Below are 23,978 nucleotides of genomic sequence, written 5' to 3' on the forward strand. Positions count from 1 at the left end.
CAGATCAAAAGAGGTCATTGTGCCCCTCTACTCATCACTCATCAGACCCATCATAAAGTACAAAGCCCCATTTGGGATGTACCTTACAAGACACCTGCAACAGCTGGAAAGACCACAGAAGTACCTCACCAAGAGGATCACTGGCCTCAAACAGATGCCCTATGCAGCTAGATTGAAGAAACTCCAGCTGTACTTGGTTGCATACCGACTGCTCAGAGGTGATCTCTGCCTGACATACAAGGCCATGTCCAACCCAGAATTGATGGACATGCTCCACCTAAAGAAAACTTATCCTCTCAAGCCACACACTCTAGGGATCTAAACCTCACCACAACAATAAATAGGATGTGCTGGAGGGATAGATTCCTGTCCCAGAGACGTTCCATGCTTTGGAACAAGATTCCAATCTACATTAGGCAGAACTCCTTGCTAACACTCAAGAGAAACCTTGACAAGTGGATGGGAAACAGAAAGTTTACCCCGGGGATCACATCAGTGGCTCTGCTGGACATAGACACAGCGAACTAATCTAAGGGGGCGGCGAAAGCCAACACATTCTGGCTAGGCTTATAAATGCCTATGGGCAGATAACCTAGTACCTACCTATGAACCTAAACAGACAACATGTCAGTGGTTTGGTACATCAACAAACAAGGAGAAGCAAATCATACCCCTTGTGTCGAGTAGCACTACAAGTGTGGCAATGGGCAATCTCTTCCAACCGCTTTCTCAAAGCAACACACAGACCAACATACTAGCAGACAAACTGAACAGGTACATTTTTTTACCTCATGAATGGTCCCTCAACCAGAAAGTAGCGGACATGATTTTCTGGAAGTGGGGCCAACCTTGCTGTGATCTCTTTGCATCTCCCCTAAATAACAAGTGCAGTAGCTACTTTGCCCTTATCCACCTTCAGGAGGAGTCACCGAGGGATGCTCTACTTCTTGACTGACCCCCCCCCCCCCGGGTTACTGTATGCTTATCCTCCTATTGCTGATATCAAAATTCCTTCAGAGAGCTGCCAGACTGAAGAGCAAGGTCATTCTCATTGCTCCCCTTTGGCCTCAACAAATATGGTTACCCTTCCTGTATCCTCATTTGATCCATCAACCCTGGATTCTGGAACCAGTTCCAAACCTGCTGTCTCACGTGACAGAAATGGTACATCTGGATCTTCAAAACCACAAGCTGATGGCTTGGTTTCTCCATTTCCAACCTATGCTCTCCTCCCTGGTTCGTTGAATTCTACTATCTTCCCTCAAACCATTTATGAGAAAAACTAGTATGCTAGTAAATGGAAAAGATTTGTGCACTGGGTACTTGAAAATAATGTGGATCCTTTTTCTGCCCTGATTCACACTATCCTGGATTTTTGTTGCTGCTTTTTGATCAAGCAGCCAGTTCTTCTACAGTAAAGTTTCAATTAGCAGCAATTTCCAATTTCCATGTTGGTCTTGATGGCTCTTCCCTTGCTTCACATAAACTTTGCAGGACCTTTCTATGTGGAACACTTCTGCTGAGACCTCCAGTTAACGATCCTACTCCATTGTGGGACTTAACTCTTGTACTGCAAGCTTTGGTTCTTCCGCCCTTCGAACCCACAAATACTTGCGATCTCAAATTTCTACCTTGAAAAACTTTGTTTTTAGTGGCTATTACTTCAGTCAAATGAATTTCAGAAATTCAGGCTTTATTGGTGTAGCCTCCATACCTAACTTTTCATAAAGACAGAGTTACATTACAAACTAATGCATCCTTCTTGCCCAAAGTTGTATCACAATCCAACATTCACCAATCTCATCAACCTTCCAGTGTTCTTCCCAAATTATAAAAACAAAGGTGAATATTTGTTGCATTCACTAGATGTGCATAGGCAACTACATTTTTACTTACACAGAACAAAGAACTTCAGAAAATCAGACCAGTTATTTGTTTCCTTTGCAGAAAAGAAATTCGGCAAGCCAATGTCTAGAGTTTCCCTAGCCAAATTGCTTACTAATTGCATTTTTTTCATTTATGATAAACTGAATTTACCTTTAACTTAAGCAACTGTGTGCTCATTCTACAAGATCTATAGCTGCTTCTTCAGCATTTCATTCAAGAGCCTCCATGGATGATATTTGTGCAACAGCAACTTGGGCTTCATCTCACACCTTCATATCTCATTACAAGCTAGACTTATTTTCTAGAAGTATGGCATCCTTTGGCTCAATGGTGCTCAGGAATATCCTTCCTTGAGGCCACCCTGGATTATAGTAGCTGGGGACTCTGTTCCATCAGTCAAGGACATAATGAAAATTTACATCAGATAAAGAAGTTATATACTTACCATAACGTTTCATCTGTGTTGTCCATTTTCATTCCTCCTGGACTCCCCACCCACCAACCCCCATCCAATGTTGTCTGAAGAGGGAGTGGATAGAGCCAGCCTTGGGGGTCTTTCCCTTGCCTTTTTATGAGGCCAGATATAGCTTTGTGCTTCTGTTATCTGCGATTTTTCTGCTTAAAAGTCTTTCTATATGAGTAAAAGGTTAGTCTTTGGCTATAATCTCCAAACAAAATCTGAGGTAATGGGGGTGGTGCATTCTTGGTAAGGGAGAAGCTTGAGAGTTCAAGTTTGCCAAGAGCTTTTACAATGGCCGAGTCGGATCAGAGCCAAATCCATCAGTCGAGGAGAAATGAAAATGGACAACAGATGAAATATTATGGTAAGTACATAACTTCTTTTTTTGTGGAATAAGATTTTTGTCTATTGGATCCAAGGGCTTAGAATCCGATGAAGAGGTAATAGTCAACCTCTCTTCAGATCCAAGGGGGCCTTACAATCTGAAGGAGGCTTTAAAGATTTCAGTCGACAGATCCGAAGGCTTAGGATCTGAAGAAAAACAACAGATAAGGAGAAGATCAACATAACAGATCTGAGGAGGACTTGGGATCTGGAGGAGGCTCTAGGGACTTCAGATCTGAGGTAGTTGAATCCAGAAATCCTTCTCGTTTAGTCTCTTTCTTCTCTTTTTTTTTTAATTCAAGGAAAATAGATTCAAGTACTTATGAGGGAATGTGATCCCCAGTAAAGAACTGGTCACAAGCCTTTAAGAAGGGATGATGTGTCTAACCGTTAAGATGATCAGAGCCTCAACAATGGACATCGTGAGGTTAAATCCAAACACAAAAATAAATTTTTAAGCGAAAGAAAGAGAAAAAGAAAAAAAAAAGAATCAATGATCAATCCACCATTTAGCCATTACACCAATCCTTACATTAATCATTCCCTGCATGAATAAGTATATATAAACGAGAGATAGAAAGAAGCTCTCAGAAAAAGAGAGAGAAGAGAAAAAAAAAATTGACTATAACATGATATGAAAGAGAATTATATTCTGAAAGACAAACTTATGTTTGTTTAAGACCATTGATTGTAAATTATTTTTTTACTTACTATTGTTATGACGCTTCTCTACTTTGTGTGATTTTGTTCAAAATATACATTTCTTTATTTTCTGCCATGAATTGTTATATTTTAATTTAAAAGTGGACATCGTGAGGTTAAATCCACAAACAAGACAATCTTAAGTACAAAGGAAAGAAAGTGGTTAAAAAGAAACCATGACAGAATCAATCCATGCTTTAGCCATTACACCAATCCTTACATTAATCATTCCCTGCATGAATAAGTATATATAAACGAGAGATAGAAACGTTCAGAATGGGAGAAAATAGAGACACTGGAAAAAATTGACTATAACATGATATGAAAGAGAATTATATTCTGAAAGACAAACTTATGTTTGTTTAAGTAGAGACCATTGTAAATAGTTTTATTTTAACTTACTGTTATGACGTTCTTCTACTTTGTGTGATTACTTTGTTCAAAATATACATTTCTTTATTTTCTGCCATGAATTGTATTATTTTTATTTTTTAAATTTTTGGAAAAAATAAGAAGGTGCATTCCCTAACGCCAGTGACGGCTAGAGAGGGAGGAAGGAACAACTACAACATCTAAAGTAAACAGATGAATGTTTTTGGGAAGAATAGGCTGTAAAATAAGATAAATAAAACTCTTTACAAGCTTGAGAAGGAATCTTCCATCTTGTCACGATGGTGGCAAACAAGATCTGGGTTGTTAGAGTTGGATAGAGCATTATGGGTAGAGGGAGGAGCTCAAGATTTGACTCTGAAGTCTTGTATATGAGGCCAAGTCAGATGTGAGGATCGGATCCTAGACCCATTCGTGATGAAGAATGAAAAGGACAATATCAGATCTAGTGATTTAGAGTATTATGATTTAAAGTAAGCAAAGAAGCAAATACACTGATTTGTTATGTTTTCATCATGCCATATTATGGAGTACAAGGTACACTGCAGCAGTCCCCACCAGACATTTTGTGATATAATATATTACACAATAAAGTGAGACACAATGAGTGATACTGATTTATTACTAATGCACAGAAGGACAAACTAGGATGGAAAACACATTTTTCATTTTTTGATCAGAGTTGTCCTTTAAACAGTAGCAACATGTAAGATGTGTGGTCAGGAAGGCTTGGCTATAAAATGATGCATATCCCATGTGGCAGTGACAGACTGCTTGCTGTTAAAATAGTGCAGTTTCCTCCAGCTCAAAGTTCAGCTGTTTGACTCAAGCAAGAGCAGTGCTTCTTGACATACATTCCAGCTTGCATTACAGCAGTTTAAGACACTGAGGTGTTGATACAGCAATGCACAACTTTAAGAAAAACATTTAAGAAGAGCAGTCTTCTCTAAAGGATTATAACTAAAAACACAGATGCATAGTTTAATAATGCAGCACTTGTCCATGCTATATGCATAACATCCTGAAGTCCTCAACTTTTCAAAGTGTGTGTGTGTGTGTGTGGGAGGGGGGGATACAAAGCTGTTGCGCAGTTTCTAAAAATAAACAAAACAAAATGATAAATAATAACCTCACTTTCTTGCCTGCACAAAGACTTGTTTCTAGTTCAATTTTGTCCAGTATACTTACCTGATCAACAAACACGTAAAATAAAACAAAATAAAACAAATAACACATTTCATATAATTTTATATTCTGAAGTCATGCACTTGCTCAATTTAGCAGCTAGAAACTGCCGAAAAAATGAGCCAAATGACTTTTCAAATGCAATTTGTTTTTGGTTACAAATTCTTAACATTATAGGAATGTTCTGGAAATTACCCTCTCAGTCCTGTCTGCACAGAACAATCTTGTATGATGACGTTTCTGTACTACAACATATGTGATTCCTGGTTGATAATCCTTTTCTAAACTGATGCATGCCTCTCGAATGGCTAGAAGCTCATAGTACAACACCTGTATTAAAAACATGAATGGCTTCATTAAGTCTTTAGCTGGCTAAACATGATCAACCACACAGCAAATTAATCTACAAGTTGAAATTAAGGACTTGAGTATTAAGTAAAAATTAACTTTTCTGAACAGTTTTAAAATTCTCTGACAGAAATCTAGAACTACCTGACCACAAAAAAGGTTAAAAAGCTCATACTCGTTGTTGAAACAGTAATAACTTATGCAGTGCAAAAAGACTTACAAAACATATTAATAAACCTAACCTCAATTCCTTTAACTACTTCCATTTTTATTTTGCTGAAGAGGTACAGTGACGCCTGCACAACCTGATAAAGTAAATAATGAGCATGCCTTCACAGCATAGCATAGTCCATTTCAAGGGAATGAAGGCAAGTGAAAAGAGAACATAAGGCATCAGTGATATATAGTAGGAGGCAGAATGGCAGACAATCTACAAAGATATTTCAGATGTGAGACAAATAACTGCAACAAACTAATCATCAACAGGGCCTCTCTCAAAGTAGGTTAAGCTTTGGAAGTTTCTTGGCTCTTTCCAATAGTTCTTCAAATTTTTAATTCAGGTCTACATTTAGAAACAGCAGGTCAGGCTTTCAGCACACAAGGTAAGGATGTGTGCTTCTCAAAGACCTAGTTATTTATATATTATTTAATTTATTTGATATTTGTTAACCGGGTTAGTCCAGCTGAGCCTAATGGCCCGTTTTCAGTGGAGACCCGAGGAGAAAAGCTCCAGTTTACAGAAAGATAAAAATACTTACATGAAAGAATATAATCAAAAAATATAAACAAAATAATACAAAAGATCATACAAAAATAATACATAAAATATGATAACATACCGTGTTGAATTAAAATAGCATACATAGATTACCTAATCAGTAGAGAAAAGATAGCATATTGCACAATGAGAGAAAGCATAGACAGTAAAAAAAAGCAATCGTTTTTACCAGGGAGTATAAAACAATTTAGAAAGTTTTTGCACACAGAGTGATGATTAGCTAAGTACAGAAGGCAGGTGTTAAAGGAAGAGAAACCAAGTTTAATATAAAGTACACAGGAGGAAAACATGGACAAAAAGTATTCACAGAAAGTAGAAGAGGTGAAAGTAGAGGAGAGGTTGGAGTAGAATGGAGTGTCAGTTAAGGGGGATTATGGCAAGGGCAGGATTTTGAGTTTGGTAAGTAGTTTTTGACTTCTGATTTGAAGATGCTGGTATGGTTGATGCTACAGATGCTAGAAGGAAGCCTGTTCCACGCTGGGATACAGAGTTCTGATCTACTTCTACCTGTGTACCATCTTGAAAGGAAAACATAACACAAGTATATTGTCTTTAGTTAATTTTCTTTAATGAGAAAAAATGAATCATTAAAAATTTAACTGTTGAGGCATTATTTGATTTTTACATATCATTAGCTAAAGGATATTAGGAGTTTACAAGGTGTCTAAAGCAAATGGTTTGTTTTTTAGCTATTCATAGAAAAATTTGTTTGTTTGTGTCTTTCAGCTTTTCCCGGTTAGGGGTCGCCACAGCGGAACTCCAGTCCGCTAATGATTGGCAGTTGATTTTTACGTACCGGCTTGCCAGGCCTGATGCACAACCTTCAACAAAGGTATGTCCATTCACGCATGTCTCCACGCAGAAGACGCTCTAATTGAGAATCGAACCAGACAGCATCTTACTGGGAGGCGACAACACTACCGCAGCACCACCACCGCGGGTAGCTATTCATAGAAAAATACAGTATTAAAACAAAAACAGTAGTCAAATACAGTATTAAAACAAAAACAGTGTTATTCTGGTAGGTGACAATGTGGTTTAACAGAACACGTGGAACGACAGAGCCTCTGCTGAACCATCTGTAAAGAAAGTTGACATTTCAACAGGAGAATTAAAGAATAACACAAATTACTGCAGTATATACATAACTTAAGGCTTTACTAGTGGTCAGTCTTCTTGATACCAGCAAAACAACTACACTGTGCTTCATACCCAATGCGATTTTTGTCTCTTATGTGCATTAGTAACCTTAAGTGAACAGGTAAAGAAAAAAACATAACAAAGAACAGCTTAAAGAATACTGCATTTAAATCTGATGAAGGCTTTCAGCATTAGTAATCATGATATTTTACATCCAGAGTTATCAGCCATTAGCAATGATGAGACTGAATATGGATGATTTCAGAGCTATGTTACAAATCACACATCAGTAAAACAGAAACTCATCTCATCAACATTCCAACAAATTGCTACAGAAGTATCACAGGGCTTTGTACTTGGTCTTCCTCCAGATACAAGTATTTTTCAAGATAAATTCCAGGTCTTTGACTATTATAAAGATGTCTAGCTTCATCAAGCTTACTGCCCAATGCTACAAAAGCAAAAAGAGCAGACTTCTTAAGAATACCACCTGCTATCACGTCATATATAATCAGAAGGGTTGGCTTAACACTGCACGTCTACCAAACTGCAGACATCCACTACATGGGTGCAATTACTGACCAATACTGGTTTATGAAGCAATGCACATCAGAGATACCAAAGATAAGAATGTGTCTGGGGATATTTTACAGACTGAAATATTACTTAATGAAGGATGTCAGGATAACACGTCTCACTCAGCCTTGTACAGCTCTAAGGTACTGACAAAAATACCAACCAACAACTAGGCAAACTACTACCAGCTTAAAATAATGCTGCTCAGTTTACAACACACTTTTCTCATGAAAACACATAAGCTGCCTTATCTTCAAAGAGGTAAGATAGCCAGTAAATAAACGATAATATGATACAGCTAACAAGTCATAAAATAGTTGATTATGTCTGACAGATCTAGTAACCTTAATGAAATGGTGATTTTACATATAAAAGGAGAGTTTCTGCCTATACCAAAGATGCACAAAAAACATACTGAGATGCTCTTTACCAGAGCAATTTGCCATTACATACAACTTACTGCCTCTTCACTCTCACTTCCTGAATTCAGCAAATGCCTTCAGCATGACTGTGTTCAGTGAAACACTTTTAAATGGCATTGTGGTACATCATTCTCCACAGTCCTAACTAACAGCTAATTTCCTATTTCACATTTAATTATCCAAATATTAACACTACCTTCTCTAAATTAAGCCTTATCAGAGCTGTTATTACTTAACACACATTACTTTTAATCATTTCAAGAACATGTCACAACAACATTCTTATGGGTCTGCCAACAAACTCCCCTATTTCACTCCATTACATTCTGTTTGTAAGGACAGTACTATTTTGCATTTAAACACTGGTCATTTTCCAATAAGATCGTAAATAGCTCTATCTAATACTACTGCATATACTACTCCATACTCTTAACTATGTAATGATGCATTTAGAATCAAATTAATTCAATACACTGCCAATTAATTACTTATGGGGTTAAAGTAATAACATATAAGCACAATTTTTAAAATGCATTTAGGATAGGTTTATTGCTACTGTATGAACCTCCTATTAACCATTTGTCACTTTTTATTGTATTTATTAGTGGAATTTTTCTCTCATGTCTACTCCACAGCAAACAGGTTATAACAAGTGGAACTACTGAACATAACCATTGTTAAGTACATAAAATAAAAAGATTAACAGTCCTGGCCTTATGATGCCTAATACTGACACCTTTGCTTGGTGCTAACCATGCATTATCACACATCTGTCTAAATCTTACCAAATGTTAAAATGGAAATTACGGCTACAAAGAAAGTACAGTTTTGTACCTACCATAAATGTAGATGTTCGAGTGCTAATACAGCTGCAGTCATAACAGATGGGTTCTCCTGCCGTCAGGCAGGTCCTCGGTCAGCCAAATTCCAAAGTCTAGGTCCGGCGTCGGTTGTCGTCACTTCTTCCCTGACGTCAGTGTAACAGGGGTATAAAAGAACCAGCCGACGCCATTTTCTTTAGTTTTTCTTGCCCCAGATGTCAGGTGCCCCCAGAAGGAAGGCAAAACATAAATTTATGTAGTAAAGCAAATGCAATATAATCAAAAAACAGTAGTTGCAAGCAAATACACCATAAAAGAATACCCCAATGAGGTTGTATGAGGAGGTGTTAGCCATAAGGCCTGTCCCAAGAGGGGAAGGAGGGAGGGAAACCTGGACTGCAGCTGTATTAGCACTCGAACATCTACATTTATGGTAGGTACAAAACTGTACTATGTTCATCGTGCATACAGCTGCAGTCATAACAGATGGGTAGAATCCCAAAGCTAATAAAGGGGGAGGTAGGCACTAAGTGGAACTAGGTGGAGCCAGGATGCCCTGCAAGACTGCAGTGGCAAAGCCCGCTCTAGTTTTGGAGTATAATGGTAGGTGATAGTGCTTGGAGAAAGTATGTACAGAACTCCAAGTGGCTGCTTCCAAAATATCTTTGGTAGGAACCCCCCTGAGGAAAGCTGCAGAGGTAGCTGTGGCCCTTGTGGAGTGAGATCTAATGCCTGTAGGTACAGTTTTACCATGAAAAGAGTAACAAAAGCGTATGCAGTGGGCTATCCATTTTGAGAGTGTCTGTTTGGAAATAGGCTTCCCTTGAGCACTTGTAGCATAGGACACAAAGAGTTGCTCTGATTTTCTGAAAGGCTTTGTTCTGTCCAAATAATAACGGAGCTGCCTGTGAATGTCCAAGGAATGTAGTAGCCTCTCCCCTTTGTTTTGTGGATTAGGGTAAAACGTAGGTAAGTGGATAGCCTGATTCAAGGCTACCCTGGATATTACCTTTGGCATAAATGAAGGATTGGTTCGTAAGAAAACTCTGTCCTGATGGAAAATGATGAAAGGCTGCACAGCCAGAGGACTTGTAGTTCTGAAACCCTGCGTGCTGAGGTGATAGCTAGAAGGAAGGCTGTTTTCCATGACAGATATTGCAGATCTGTTGATGCAGCTGGCTCAAAAGGAGGCAGGGTTAGTTTTTCTAGAATTAAATTGAGGTCCCAAGCCGGTACTGGTTGCTTCCTTGGGGGTTTTATATTCTTAGCCCCTCTGAGGAACTGTCTTAAGAGAGGGTGAGAGAATAAAGGAGGATCAGTGTTGTACTCTGCAGAAATGGCTGAGGCATGGATTTTGATGGAGGAGAATGAAAGTCCACTGCTTAGCAGCTCGGCTAGGTACTGTAGCATTTGAGGTAAATTCAGTATTCCAGGATTCTGATCCTTTTTCTGATTCCAGACACAAAACCATTTCCATTTTGCGGAGTAGGCTTTTCTAGTAGAAGACCTTCTGGCCTCCAAAATGACATCCTGCACCTCCTTGGAGAGTAGGGTCTGTTGTGAATTTAAGGAATCTTCCATGCGGCTAGATTGAGTGTTTTCAGCTGCCTGTGAAGAGTTTTGAAGTTGTGCTGAGTCAGTAGAAGAGGCATTAGAGGCAGGATCCATGGTGGGGAATGTGTCAGGCTCCTCAGGAGTGGGTACCAGTGTTGTCTTGGCCAGTCTGGAGCAATGAGAATCATCTTTGGTCTGTCCGCTCTGGCTTTTAATAAAACTTTGGCCAGCAGTGGAAGAGGTGGAAAGGCATAAACTGTCATTGTTGTCCAACTGAAAGAGAGTGCGTCCACTTTCCAGGCCTGTGGGTGAAAGGTCCTTGAGCAGAATTTTGTCAATTGGTAATTTCTGTGGGTGGCAAAGAGATCTATGTCTAGCCTTCCCCATGCTTGAATTATCATTGTAAAAACTTGAGGATGCAACTTCCATTCGTGTGGATCTGTCATATTTCTGCTCAGGTTGTCTGCCAGAGTGTTTTCTTTCCCTGGCAGGAATTGCGCTTGAAGTTGGATTTGCAGTTCCAGAGCCGTGTTCCAAAGGGACATGGCTAGTCTGCACAGGGGATATGAATGAGTTCCTCCCTGTTTGTTTATGTACCACATCACTGTGGTGTTGTCTGTTCTTATCAATAGCTGCCCTGGATGCAGTAGGTCTTTGAAAGCCATAATAGCATTTACTACTACTAGCATTTCCTTTTGATTGATATGTAGGTGCTTTTCTTTTTGTGACCATTTGCCCTGAATGCACCGATCTGTCATGTGTGCCCCCCAGGCGTAGTCCGAGACATCTGTTGTGATGACTTGATTTGCTTGAGGCTTGCAGAATGGGAGACCTATGTTTCTCTGGCATGCTTGAGCCCACCACAGAAATTCCTTTTGAAGACATGGAATCAGTGGTACGATTGTTTCCAAACTGTGGCTGTGTTGAGACCATAAGTTTTTTAGGTACCATTGAAGTTTCCTCATATGCAGCTTTGCACATGGGATTAGCAGGATGCAAGATGCCATGAATCCCAGAGCCTGCAGGATTTTCCTTGCAGTCAGCCTGGTGAAGGATGCCAGTTTTCTGAAGTATTGAGTTAATTGCCCTTGTTTCTCTGGCGTGAGGTAGGCCATCTGGGTGTTTGTATCCAAGCTGGCACCCAGGAAAATTATTGTTTGAGAGGGTATTAGTCTTGACTTCTTTTTGTTGACTGTGTATCCCAGAGATTTCAACAACATTATTACAAACGCCAGGTGTTTCAGAAGTATGTGTTTGCTGTCCGCTTGGATCAGGCAGTCGTCCAGATATGGGTATATTTGTATCCCTTGAAGTCTGCAGAAGGCAATTACTGATGCCAGGCATTTCGTGAACACTCTGGGCAGTAGATAAGCCAAAGGGCAATGCAGAGAATTGATAATGGGATGAACCTGCAAGAAATCTGAGGTATCTTCTGCAATCTTGTCTGATTGGGACATGCAGGTATGCCTCCTTGAGGTCCAATGTCACCAGCCAAGACTCCTTGCCCAGCATGGGAAGAAGCTGCTGTAATGTGAGCATCTTGAACTTTGGTATGAGTAAATATGTGTTTAGGATGGATAGGTCCAAAATAGGTCTCCAATCTTTGCCCTTCCTTGGTACCAGGAATAGTCTGGAATAAAACCTTGACCCTGTTCTTGTGCAGGTACCTCTTGAATAGCTTTCATGTCCATGAGATCTGAAATTTATTTTGTGCCTCTGCCCTTTGATTGTGTGGCAGGTTTGGCATGCCTCTCATTTTTGGAAGGGTGTGAAAGTGGAATCTGTAGCCTCTGTCTATAATGTCCAGGATCCATTTGTCTTTTGTGACAATATGCTAATTTTTCGAAAATAATGCCAGTTTTCCGCCTAAAGGTGCTGCCATTTGAGCCTTGCTTGGCATGCAAAGGGGAAAGTCATTGGGTCTGCTTTCTGAATGGCTGTGAACTATCCTCACCCCTCTTGGTGTAGGTGTTTGCCATTGTCTGCCTCTAAATGATCCTTGAGATTGCCCTCTACCTCTCGGGTGCCTGTATCTACCTCTTTGAGGTCTGTCCGTGGCTGGAAAGGACCAATTTTCTGAAGGCCAATTTCTACTGAAGCGTGGTTGTACCTGTAGGAAATCTTTCACTGTTTGCATTGATTTTGCCTTTTCCTCCATTTTCTTTAATACCTCCTCAGCTTTAACACCAAACAATACATCCTTTTGAAGAGGTGAATCTAGTAATTTAGCTTTGACATGATCTGGTAGGTTTGCTCTTTGAGCCAAGCATGTCTCCGTATGACTGATCCTGTAACAGCAGCTCTACAAGAGGCCTCTAAAGCATCAAAACCACATTGCAAGGTATGTTTACCCACTTGCTCTGCACTATGCAACAAATCCTGCAACTCCTTCAAGTCTGGTTGTTCAGGTTGTGACATTTTGCTTTCAACTGAGACAACAAAACTGTTGATACTTTAACATATGGAACTGACAGTTTAATGCCCTCATGGTTAAAGTGGCCGAGGTGTATACCTTTTTCCCCCACCTTTCTAAAGATCTGGAATCTCTCTCTGAAGGTAATGGATTTTTGGCAGTGGAGGCCTTAATTCCCTTGGGACCCTGTGAAATAGTTTCTGGGTCAGACCCATGGCTTTTGTATAGGAATTGGTGTGAATCAGGAACCCGGTAATACCTGTCAGGCTTGACTGGAGCTGGAGGTAAAGAATCTGGGTTAAGGCTGGCCTCTGAATACACATCATCTAGTATGTCTAAGACAGGAGGTATAGCCAGAGGCCTGTGCTGAGGGAGCAAGAGGAAATCCCTGAGCCTTTTCTTGGAGTCTGAGTACTCTTGGCCTTCCCAGTGGAAGTCTTCCCTTAAGGTATGCAAGGTTTCCCCAAAGAGTAATCCTCAGGGGAGACAGAGGAATGGACTCCTCTGCATCAGAATCTTCGAAAGGGGAGTAAGAATGTTCCTGGTCCTCAGAATGCTCTGAAGTAATGGAGGCCAGGTCCGAGGAAAGGTATTCTTCCTCCACTCTGGGCCTTTTGTCCGGGGAGGGTTGAGAACCCCTGATAAGAGTAATCAAATCCTCAGCCATTTTGAGCATCTGCTTTTTAGGCATGGGGCCTTGAGAGGGGCCCTGTGGAGCTTGCCTTTTAGAATGCATGGCTGCTTTAGATTTAGTGTAAGCCTTAATGGAAAAAGAAGAAGAAGAAGGCCTGAAGACACCTTGAGAGGTGGCAGGCCTGTCTGAACTCTGAGTTTCCCCGCCAAGAGTGACTTCGGTATCTGTCGTCGGGGTGTGGGCCGAAGAGCCTGCGACCTCGGGCACTGAAGACACCGCTAATGAAGTGTCATCGGTAGTCAGAGGCTGCATAGGCGCCTCGCTGAGAACCAGAGCACATGTAGTCGGCTTTAGCGTGGTGTCGGTAGAAGTCGCGGACCTCGTATGACGGTCCTTATCTTTACGTTTACTCAAAATTGGAGTCGAGTATCCGGCGACATGTAATTAAACTTTTGCCAAAATAGTGCGGGCGAACTCCGCCCGACGCTTAATAGTGCGTCTGTTGAATGTAGCACAAAACGACAGGCCGAGGCGCCGTGGTCTGGGCCTAAGCAAGGTATACAGAGGGAATGGAAATCCTTATGCGGTATTTGCTTCCCACATGAAATGCAATTATTAACTTTGTCTGACATCGGTCTGAGGCAAGAAAAGTTTCCCCAATGGGGTACTTAGCTTTCTAGAAGTCTTCGGTTGAAAAATATTCGTAATCTCAGGAGCTGGCCGACCGGCACTTGCGAACTGCTTCTGCTTCGGGCACCGCGACTGAAGAAAATGGCGTCAGCTGGTTCTTTTATACCCCTGTCGCACTGACGTCAGGGAAGAAGCGACGACAACCGACGCCGGACCTAGACTTTGGAATTCGGCCGACCGAGGACCCGCCTGACGGCAGGAGAACCCATCTTTTATGACTGCAGCTGTATGCACGATGAACATCTGGGTGGCAGATGGAAAGAACAGTTTTCTCTTACACATGGCAGATATGATGGGGATTGTAACAAGAGAACAGATTCACCTCACAGAATTTCAAGAGGCTGAAGTTTGAACAGTAAACAGTGACCAAGTATTATTATGTACCAAGTCTGAAACTGCAGTGCCTGAGAAAATATTTCTTACTCTTGACGTACAGCAATCTCAGAGAGAGTACGGTTCTCTGCTGAAATGCCAGGACTCAAAATGCCAATTCCCACAAGCTGAAAAAAAGACTAAAAATCGAAGAGAGCAGAAAATATCGAACATGGCACTTTCCTTTAAATTTCTTTTTTTTACAAGAGCCAGGACCCACCCCTTAACTTAATATACACCAACTCTTGAGACTGGCATACCTCGAAGAAAAGGGAATATTCCCAGAAATGTCAGTCTCAGACTTTGTATATGCAAGTCCAGATTTTTGGTAACTCAGTCTTCACATTACAGGACTTGTTCATACAGATTCTGATATTTCAAATAGCTACCAAAGGTGCATAACAGTAGTAAGGTAGATGTACAACTAATGCAGGTGGTAAAAAAGTCTATTTGAGTTTTGATTTTCACTGTCACCTTTAAATACTGAAATAGTACGTTTCAGATGTGAAAAGAGAGCACAGTGTTAAAAATTGCTTAATTAGTAATGCTGCACCTTCCAAAAAATCATGTTCCCACTTACTAAGGAGTCCAAATATAAGTAAGCATAAAAGAAATGACAAGAAGAAGGTGAAGTAATATGTGATTTCAGGACATCCTGTTGTAACAATGCAGAACCTCAAACCCTGATTTATTTTATTTATTTTTATTTTACATTTGTTGACCGGGCTGGTCCAACTGGATATATGTCCATTTTCAGCAGAGGCCCGGGGAGAAAAGCTCCACATGCAAGCATTTGTAATATCAGGTAAAACATTAATTATGGGTAAGGTAAACTTTTGTACAAATTTAACACATGATGTTACAATAGGTCAACACTTCCTCCAGCTCAAGGGACAGCAGATGTTATGGACGAGGCAGCACAGTCGGACTGTACGGGGGGGCAGCAGCCTGACACGATATCAAGAATACACAAGTCTGAGAATACCTCTTGTAAAAATAATGGAGGGGCTAGCAAAAGCAGCCTGACACAGTCCTTATAAGAAAGAGGAATAGATGTACAAACCTCAAAAGGAACTAAAATCTGGCTTTGTCTGGAAGGAACAGTAGAACCTGTATGCTATCAAAAGCCAGTTTCTAAATCTTATCAGAAGACATCAGTTGTTAAGTAGTGAAAGAAGCCTGTGCAGAAACTGAAATGGTAGAATCCTAACAGCTTGACATGGAAACTTGTTAAAATATCTCGGTCACTAAAGTAATGAAGGATATCTTTGGTAGGAACCCCTGAGGAAAGCTGCAGAGTAGCTGTGGCCCTTGTGGAGTGAGATCTGATGCCTGTAGGTACAGTTTTACCAGGGGTCCTGATGGAAAATGATGAAAGGCTGCACAGCCATGAGGGCTTGTAGTTCTGAAACCCTGCGTGCTGAGGTCATAGCTAGAAGGAAGGCTGTTTTCCATGACAAATATTGCACATCTGTTGATGCAGCTGGCTCAAAAGGAGGCAGGGTTAGTTTTTCTAGAATTAAATTGAGGTCCCAAGCCGGTACTGGTTGCTTCCTTGGGGGTTTTATATTCTTAGCCCCTCTGAGGAACTGTCTTAAGAGAGGGTGAGAGAATAAAGGAGGATCAGTGTTGTATTCTGCAGAAATGGCTGAGGCATGGATTTTGATGGAGGAGAATGAAAGTCCACTGCTTAGCATCTCAGCTAGGTACTGTAATATTTGAGGTAAATTCAGTATTCCAGGATTCTGATCCTTTTTCTGATTCCAGACACAAAACCATTTCCATTTTGCGGAGTAGGCTTTTCTAGTAGAAGGCCTTCTGGCCTCCAAAATGACATCCTGCACCTCCTTGGAGAGTAGGGTCTGTTGTGAATTTAAGGAATCCTCCATGCGGCTAGATTGAGTGTTTTCAGCTGACTGTGAAGAGTTTTGAAGTTGTGCTGAGTCAGTAGAAGAGGCATTAGAGGCAGGATCCATGGTGGGGAATGTGTCAGGCTCCTCAGGAGTGGGTACCAGTGTTGTCTTGGCCAGTCTGGAGCAATGAGAATCATCTTTGGTCTGTCCGCTCTGGCTTTTAATAGAACTTTGGCCAGCAGTGGAAGAGGTGGAAAGGCATAAACCGTCATTGTTGTCCAACTGAAAGAGAGTGCGTCCACTTTCCAGGCCTGTGGGTGAAAAGTCCTTGAGCAGAATTTTGTCAATTGGTCATTTCTGTGGGTGGCAAAGAGATCTATGTCTGGCCTTCCCCATGCTTGAATTATCATTGTAAAAACTTGAGGATGCAACTTCCATCCATGTGGATCTGTCATATTTCTGCACAGGTTGTCTGCCAGTGTGTTTTCTTTCCCTGGCAGGAATTGTGCTTGAAGTTGGATTTGCAGTTCCAGAGCCGTGTTCCAAAGGGACATGGCTAGTCTGCACAGGGGATATGAATGAGTTCCTCCCTGTTTGTTTATGTACCACATCACTGTGGTGTTGTCTGTTCTTATCAATAGCTGCCCTGGATGCAGTAGGTCTTTGAAAGCCATAATAGCATTTATTACTGCTAGCATTTCCTTTTGATTGATATGTAGGTGCTTTTCTTTTTGTGACCATTTGCCCTGAATGCACCGATCTGTCATGTGTGCCCCCCAGGCGTAGTCCGAGGCGTCTGTTGTGATGACTTGATTTGCTTGAGGCTTGCAGAATGGGAGACCTATGTTTCTCTGGCATGCTTGAGTCCATCACAGAAATTCCTTTTGAAGACATGGAATCAGTGGTACGATTGTTTCCAAACTGTGGCTGTGTTGAGACCATAAGTTTTTTAGGTACCATTGAAGTTTCCTCATATGCAGCTTTGCACATGGGATTAGCAGGATGCAAGATGCCATGAATCCCAGAGCCTGCAGGATTTTCCTTGCAGTCAGCCTGGTGAAGGTTGCCAGTTTTCTGAAGTATTGAGTTAATTGCCCTTGTTTCTCTGGCGTGAGGTAGGCCATCTGGGTGTTTGTATCCCAGGAAAATTATTGTTTGAGAGGGTATTAGTCTTGACTTCTTTTTGTTGACTGTGTATCCCAGAGATTTCAACAACATTATTACAAACGCCAGGTGTTTCAGAAGTATGTGTTTGCTGTCAGCTTGGATCAGGCAGTCGTCCAGATATGGGTATATTTGTATCCCTTGAAGTCTGCAGAAGGCAATTACTGATGCCAGGCATTTCGTGAACACTCTGGGCGCAGTAGATAAGCCAAAGGGCAATGCAGAGAATTGATAATGGGATGAACCTGCAAGAAATCTGAGGTATCTTCTGCAATCTTGTCTGATTGGGACATGCAGGTATGCCTCCTTGAGGTCCAATGTCACCAGCCAAGACTCCTTGCCCAGCATGGGAAGAAGCTGCTGTAATGTGAGCATCTTGAACTTTGGTACGAGTAAATATGTGTTTAGGATGGATAGGTCCAAAATAGGTCTCCAATCTTTGCCCTTCCTTTGTACCAGGAATAGTCTGGAATAAAAACCTTGACCCTGTTCTTGTGCAGGTACCTCTTGAATAGCTTTCATGTCCATGAGATCTGAAATTTGTTTTTGTGCCTCTGCCCTTTGATTGTGTGTCAGGTTTGGCATGCCTGTCATTTTTGGAAGGGTGTGAAAGTGGAATCTGTAGCCGCTGTCTATAATGTCCAGGATCCATTTGTCTTTTGTAACAATATGCCAATTTTTCGAAAATAATGCCAGTTTTCCGCCTAAAGGTGCTGCCATTTGAGCCTTGCTTGGCATGCAAAGGGGAAAGTCATTGGGTCTGCTTTCTGAATGGCTGTGAACTATCCTCGCCCCCTCTTGGTGTAGGTGTTTGCCATTGTCTGCCTCTAAATGATCCTTGAGATTGCCCTCTACCTCTCGGGTGCCTGTATCTACCTCTTTGAGGTCTGTCCGTGGCTGGAAAGGACCAATTTTTTGAAGGCCAATTTCTACTGAAGCGTGGCGGTTGTACCTGTAGGAAATCTTTCACTGTTTGCATTGATTTTGCCTTTTCCTCCATTTTCTTTAATACCTCCTCAGCTTTAACACCAAACAATACATCCTTTTGAAGAGGTGCATCTAGTAATTTAGCTTTGACATGATCTGGTAAGGTCTGCTCTTTGAGCCAAGCATGTCTCCGTATGACTGATCCTGTAACAGCAGCTCTACAAGAGGCCTCTAAAGCATCAAAACCACATGGCAAGGTATGTTTACCCACTTGCTCTGCACTATGCAACAAATCCTGCAACTCCTTCAAGTCTGGTTGTTCAGGTTGTGACATTTTGCTTTTCAACTGAGACAACAAAAACTGTTGATACTTTAACATATGGAACTGACAGTTTAATGCCCTCATGGTTAAAGTGGCCGAGGTGTATACCTTTTTCCCTCACCTTTCTAAAGCTCTGGAATCTCTCTCTGAAGGTAATGGATTTTTGGCAGTGGAGGCCTTAATTCCCTTGGGGCCCTGTGAAATAGTTTCTGGGTCAGCCGCATGGCTTTTGTATAGGAATTGGTGTGAATCAGGAACCCGGTAATACCTGTCAGGCTTGACTGGAGCTGGAGGTAAAGAATCTGGGTTAAGGCTGGCCTCTGAATACACATCATCTAGTATGTCTAAGACAGGAGGTATAGCCAGAGGCCTGTGCTGAGGGAGCAAGAGGAAATCCCTGAGCCTTTTCTTGGAGTCTGAGTACTCTTGGCCTTCCCAGTGGAAGTGTTCCCTTAAGGTATGCAAGGTTTCTAAAGAGTAATCCTCAGGGGGGGAGACAGAGGGAATGGACTCCTCTGCATCAGAATCTTCGAAAGGGGAGTAAGAATGTTGGTCCTCAGAATGCTCTGAAGTAATGGAGGCCAGGTCCGAGGAAAGGTATTCTTCCTCCACTCTGGGCCTTTTGTCCGGGGAGGGTTGAGAACCCCTGATAAGAGTAATCAAATCCTCAGCCATTTTGAGCATCTGCTTTTTAGGCATGGGGCCTTGAGAGGGGCCCTGTGGAGCTTGCCTTTTTAGAATGCATGGCTGCTTTAGATTTAGTGTAAGCCTTAATGGAAAAAGAAGAAGAAGAAGGCCTGAAGACACCTTGAGAGGTGGCAGGCCTGTTTGAACTCTGAGTTTCCCCGCCAAGAGTGACTTCGGTGTCTGTCGTCGGGGTGTGGGCCGAAGAGCCTGTGACCTCACGCACAGAAGACACCGCTAATGAAGTGTCATCGGTAGTCAGGGGCTGTGTAGGCGCCTCACTGAGAACCGGAGCACATGTAGTTGGCTTTAGCGTGGTGTCGGTAGAAGTCGCGGACCTTGTATGTCGGTCCTTATCTTTACGTCGTTTACTCAAAATTGGAGTCGAAGTATCCGACGACATGTTGTAATTAAACTTTTTGCCAAAATAGTGTTGGGCGAACTCACCGACGCTAATAGTGCCTGTTGAATGTAGCACAAACCGACAGGCCGAGACGTCGTGGTCTGGGCCTAAGCAAGGTATACAGAGGGAATGGAAATCCTTATGCGGTATTTGCTTCCCACATGAAATGCAATTATTAACTTTGTCTGACATCGGTCTGAGGCAAGAAAAGTTTCCCCAATGGGGCACTTAGCTTTCTAGAAGTCTTCGGTTGAAAAATATTCGTAATCTCAGGAGCTGGCCGACCGGCACTTGCGAACTGCTTCTACTTCGGGCACCGCGCGGCAAGAAAGACTGAAGAAAATGGCGTTGGCTGGTTCTTTTATACCCCTGTCGCACTGACGTCAGGGAAGAAGCGACAACAACCGACGCCGAACCTAGACTTTGGAATTCGGCTGACCGAGGACCCGCCTGACAGCAGGAGAACCCATCTGTTATGACTGCAGCTGTATGCACGATGAACATCTGGGTGGCAGATGGAAAGAACAGTTTCTTCTTACACATGGCAGATATGATGGGGATGTAACAAGAGAACAGATTCACCTCACAGAATTTCAAGAGGCTGAAGTTTGAACAGTAAACAGTGACCAAGTATTACTATGTACCAAGTCTGAGACTGCAGTGCCTGAGAAAATATTTCTTACTCTTGACGTACAGCAATCTCAGAGAGAGTACGGTTCTCTGCTGAAATGCCAGGACTCAAAATGCCAATTCCCACAAGCTGAAAAAAAGACTGAAAATCGAAGAGAGCAGAAAATATCGAACATGGCACTTTCCTTTAAATTTCTTTTTTTTACAAGAGCCAGGACCCCACACCCCCTTAACTTAATATACACCAACTCTTGAGACTGGCATACCTCGAAGAAAAGGGAATATTCCCAGAAATGTCAGTCTCAGACTTTGTATATGCAAGTCCAGATTTTTGGTAACTCAGTCTTCACATTACAGGACTTGTTCATACAGATTCTGATATTTCAAATAGTTACCAAATGTGCATAACAGTAGTAAGGTAGATGTACAACTAATGCAGGTGGTAAAAAAGTCTATTTGAGTTTTGATTTTCACTGTCACCTTTAAATACTGAAAAAGTACGTTTCAGATGTGAAAAGAGAGCACAGTGTTAAAAATTGCTTAATTAGTAATGCTGCACCTTCCAAAAAATCATGTTCCCACTTACTAAGGAGTCCAAATATAAGTAAGCATAAAAGAAATGACAAGAAGAAGGTGAAGTAATATGTGATTTCAGGACATCCTGTTGTAACAATACAGAACCTCAAACCCTGATTTATTTTATTTATTTTTATTTTACATTTGTTGACCGGGCTGGTCCAACTGGATATATGTCCATTTTCAGCAGAGGCCCGGGGAGAAAAGCTCCACATGCAAGCATTTGTAATATCAGGTAAAACTTTTAGTTATGTACTTACCATAACTTTAGATGTTTGGGATCCATCTCACCTACATTCTGTACTGATGGGTTCGGAGCCGATCCTCGGCTCTGACTCTGCACGCTATGCTATAGAGCGAAGCCTCTTATTGGCTGAGCTATTCTATATCCCAGGATGCACCACCACTACTTCCCCAGATCTTGTTTGTCCGCACTCATGCACACACACATAACTGTTTATATAACATTGCCAGATGTTTCAAGATGAAACGATAGTACTCGGACCGTCGGTCTCTTCTGATCTCCAAGGCAGGGGAAGGAGGGTGGGATTAGAATGGGCGAGATGGATCCCAAACATCTAAAGTTATGGTAAGTACATAACTAAAAGATGTTATGTGATCCTATCTCGCCTACATTCTGTACTGATGGGACAGCGTCCCTAGCACCTGATTCCTGGGTGGCTCACTGGAAAACACTCCTGAGAACTGTGGAACCAAATGAAGCTCACTAGATGCCACATCCAATTTGTAGTGGGAAATGAAGGTGTGTGGAGAAGACCACGTAGCCGCAGCACAAATGTCGCTAATGGCAAGCGTAGAATGGAATGCTATTGAAGTAGCCATAGCTCTTGTAGAGTGAGCTTTGACAGAGGTTGTAAGAGCTTTATTAGAAGAGGAATAAGCCTGACTAATACAGTCCCTGATCCACTTGGCAATAGTGACCTTTGTGACGGCTTTGCCCAATTTATTGTCCGAAAAGGACACAAACAATTGATCTGTTTTCTGTGTTTGTTGGGTCCTATCTAAATAAAATTGCAATTGTCTGTGAACATCCAATGTGTGGAAGATGTATTCTGCTTTGTTTGAGTACTTTGGGAAGAAAACTGGCAATTCTAATGACTGTTGCAGGCAAAAACTGGAACAAACTTTAGGGATAAAGGATGGGTTAGGCCTAAGGGATACTCTATCTTTGTGAAAAACCAGGTACGGTGGTTTGACAGATAGAGCTTGAAGCTCTGAAACCCTTCTGGCTGAAGTAATCGCGACCAGAAAGGCAGTTTTCCAAGAAAGAAATTTCAAATTACAGGTTGCTGCCGGTTCAAAGGGGGAGGAGGTTAAGGCACATAATACCACATCGAGATCCCACGGAGGAGCAGGATGAGAAATCGGAGGTCGTAAAAGCGCAGCACCTTTTATGAAGGTTTTACACAATCTGTTACTCATCAAAGGTGGGTTTATAGATTCATGAAAATTGGAAATAGCTGCCAATTGGACCTTGATGGTAGAGACTGAAGAACCTTGATTGAATAGGGAAGTTAGAAATTTCAGGACTTCTGACACCGGGACAGTGATGGGATCTAGACCCCGGAGTTGAGCCCAAATAGCAAATCTCTTCCATTTGCTAGTATACAATTTCCTAGTGGCAGACTTGTGGGGTGAGGTTAAGATACGTATGACTTCCGGGTCTAAAGTAAGATTTCTGACTATAGTCGGAAGAGGAGGAGCCAAGCTGTTAACTTCAAAGAGTGAAGGGACCGATGGAGTTGACCGACTGATGAATTAATAGGTCCGGGATCTGATCCAGGAACCATGGACTGTCCAGAGCATACTTCCGAAGATAGGGAAACCATACCTGACGAGGCGAGTAAGGGGCAACTAGAATCATTTTGCTCCCTGAGTGAGTTGCCTTTTGGATCACTCTGGGAAGGAGGGGAACCGGAGGGAAGGCGTAAAGCAAGCCGGTGGGCCAAGGATGGGCTAGGTCCATGGGAATCTCCCCGAGCTGGAGTGAGAGAGAAGAATTTTCTGCACTTCGCGTTCAGCGGGGTTGCGAAAAGGTCGCAACAAGGAGTTCCCCATCTGCTGAAGATCTGAGTTGCCACTGCATCATTCAGAGACCACTCGTGAGGAGAGAGAATAGTTCTGCTTAGTCTGTCGGCTATCACGTTGGATTTCCCAGGGATGTGATTCGCTACCAGAAAACATCTGGTCGCCACTGCCCATTGCCAAACTCTCATGGCCTCTCTGCAAAGGGGGTAGGATCTGGTCCCTCCCTGTTTGTTCAGATACCAGACTACTGACATGTTGTCGGACTGAATGGCGATTACGCCCTGAGGGAGGTAATCATGGAGGGCTTGTAGAGATAGAAGCACCGCCCTCATTTCTAGAATGTTGATGTGAAGGAGACTCTTGTCGGAATGCCAATTGCCTTGGACTGACCTGCCCAGGTAATGCCCCCCCCACCCCGTCTGGGAGGCGTCCGTCGTCAATGTGGCCGTAGGAGGAGGTGGAACAAAGGGTCGTCCCTGATCCAGATTGGAGGACACCAGCCACCAGCGGAGGTCCCGTTTGCAGGTTTCCGTGATCCGTATGAGGTGACTGAAAGGGAGATCCTGAAAGGACCACTGGGTCGATAGGAGCCACTGGAGAATTCTCATATGCAA

At 42.1% G+C, this 23,978-nt stretch overlaps 1 protein-coding gene across 1 annotated transcript in view; it reads right to left on the reverse strand.

Annotated features, from left to right (window-relative positions):
• LOC122792213 (protein argonaute-3) overlaps positions 1 to 23,978 on the reverse strand; it is a 1,955,650-nt gene that overhangs the window by 449,238 nt on the left and 1,482,434 nt on the right. The window contains exon 16 of the mRNA XM_044059953.1: positions 5,204 to 5,338. Coding sequence (XP_043915888.1) covers positions 5,204 to 5,338 — 135 coding nt within the window. The remainder of the gene's footprint in view (positions 1 to 5,203; positions 5,339 to 23,978) is intronic.

Source organism: Protopterus annectens, chromosome 1.part2, assembly GCF_019279795.1.
Source record: "Protopterus annectens isolate FY-2018-M chromosome 1.part2, PAN1.0, whole genome shotgun sequence".
Lineage (NCBI taxonomy): Eukaryota > Metazoa > Chordata > Ceratodontiformes > Protopteridae > Protopterus > Protopterus annectens.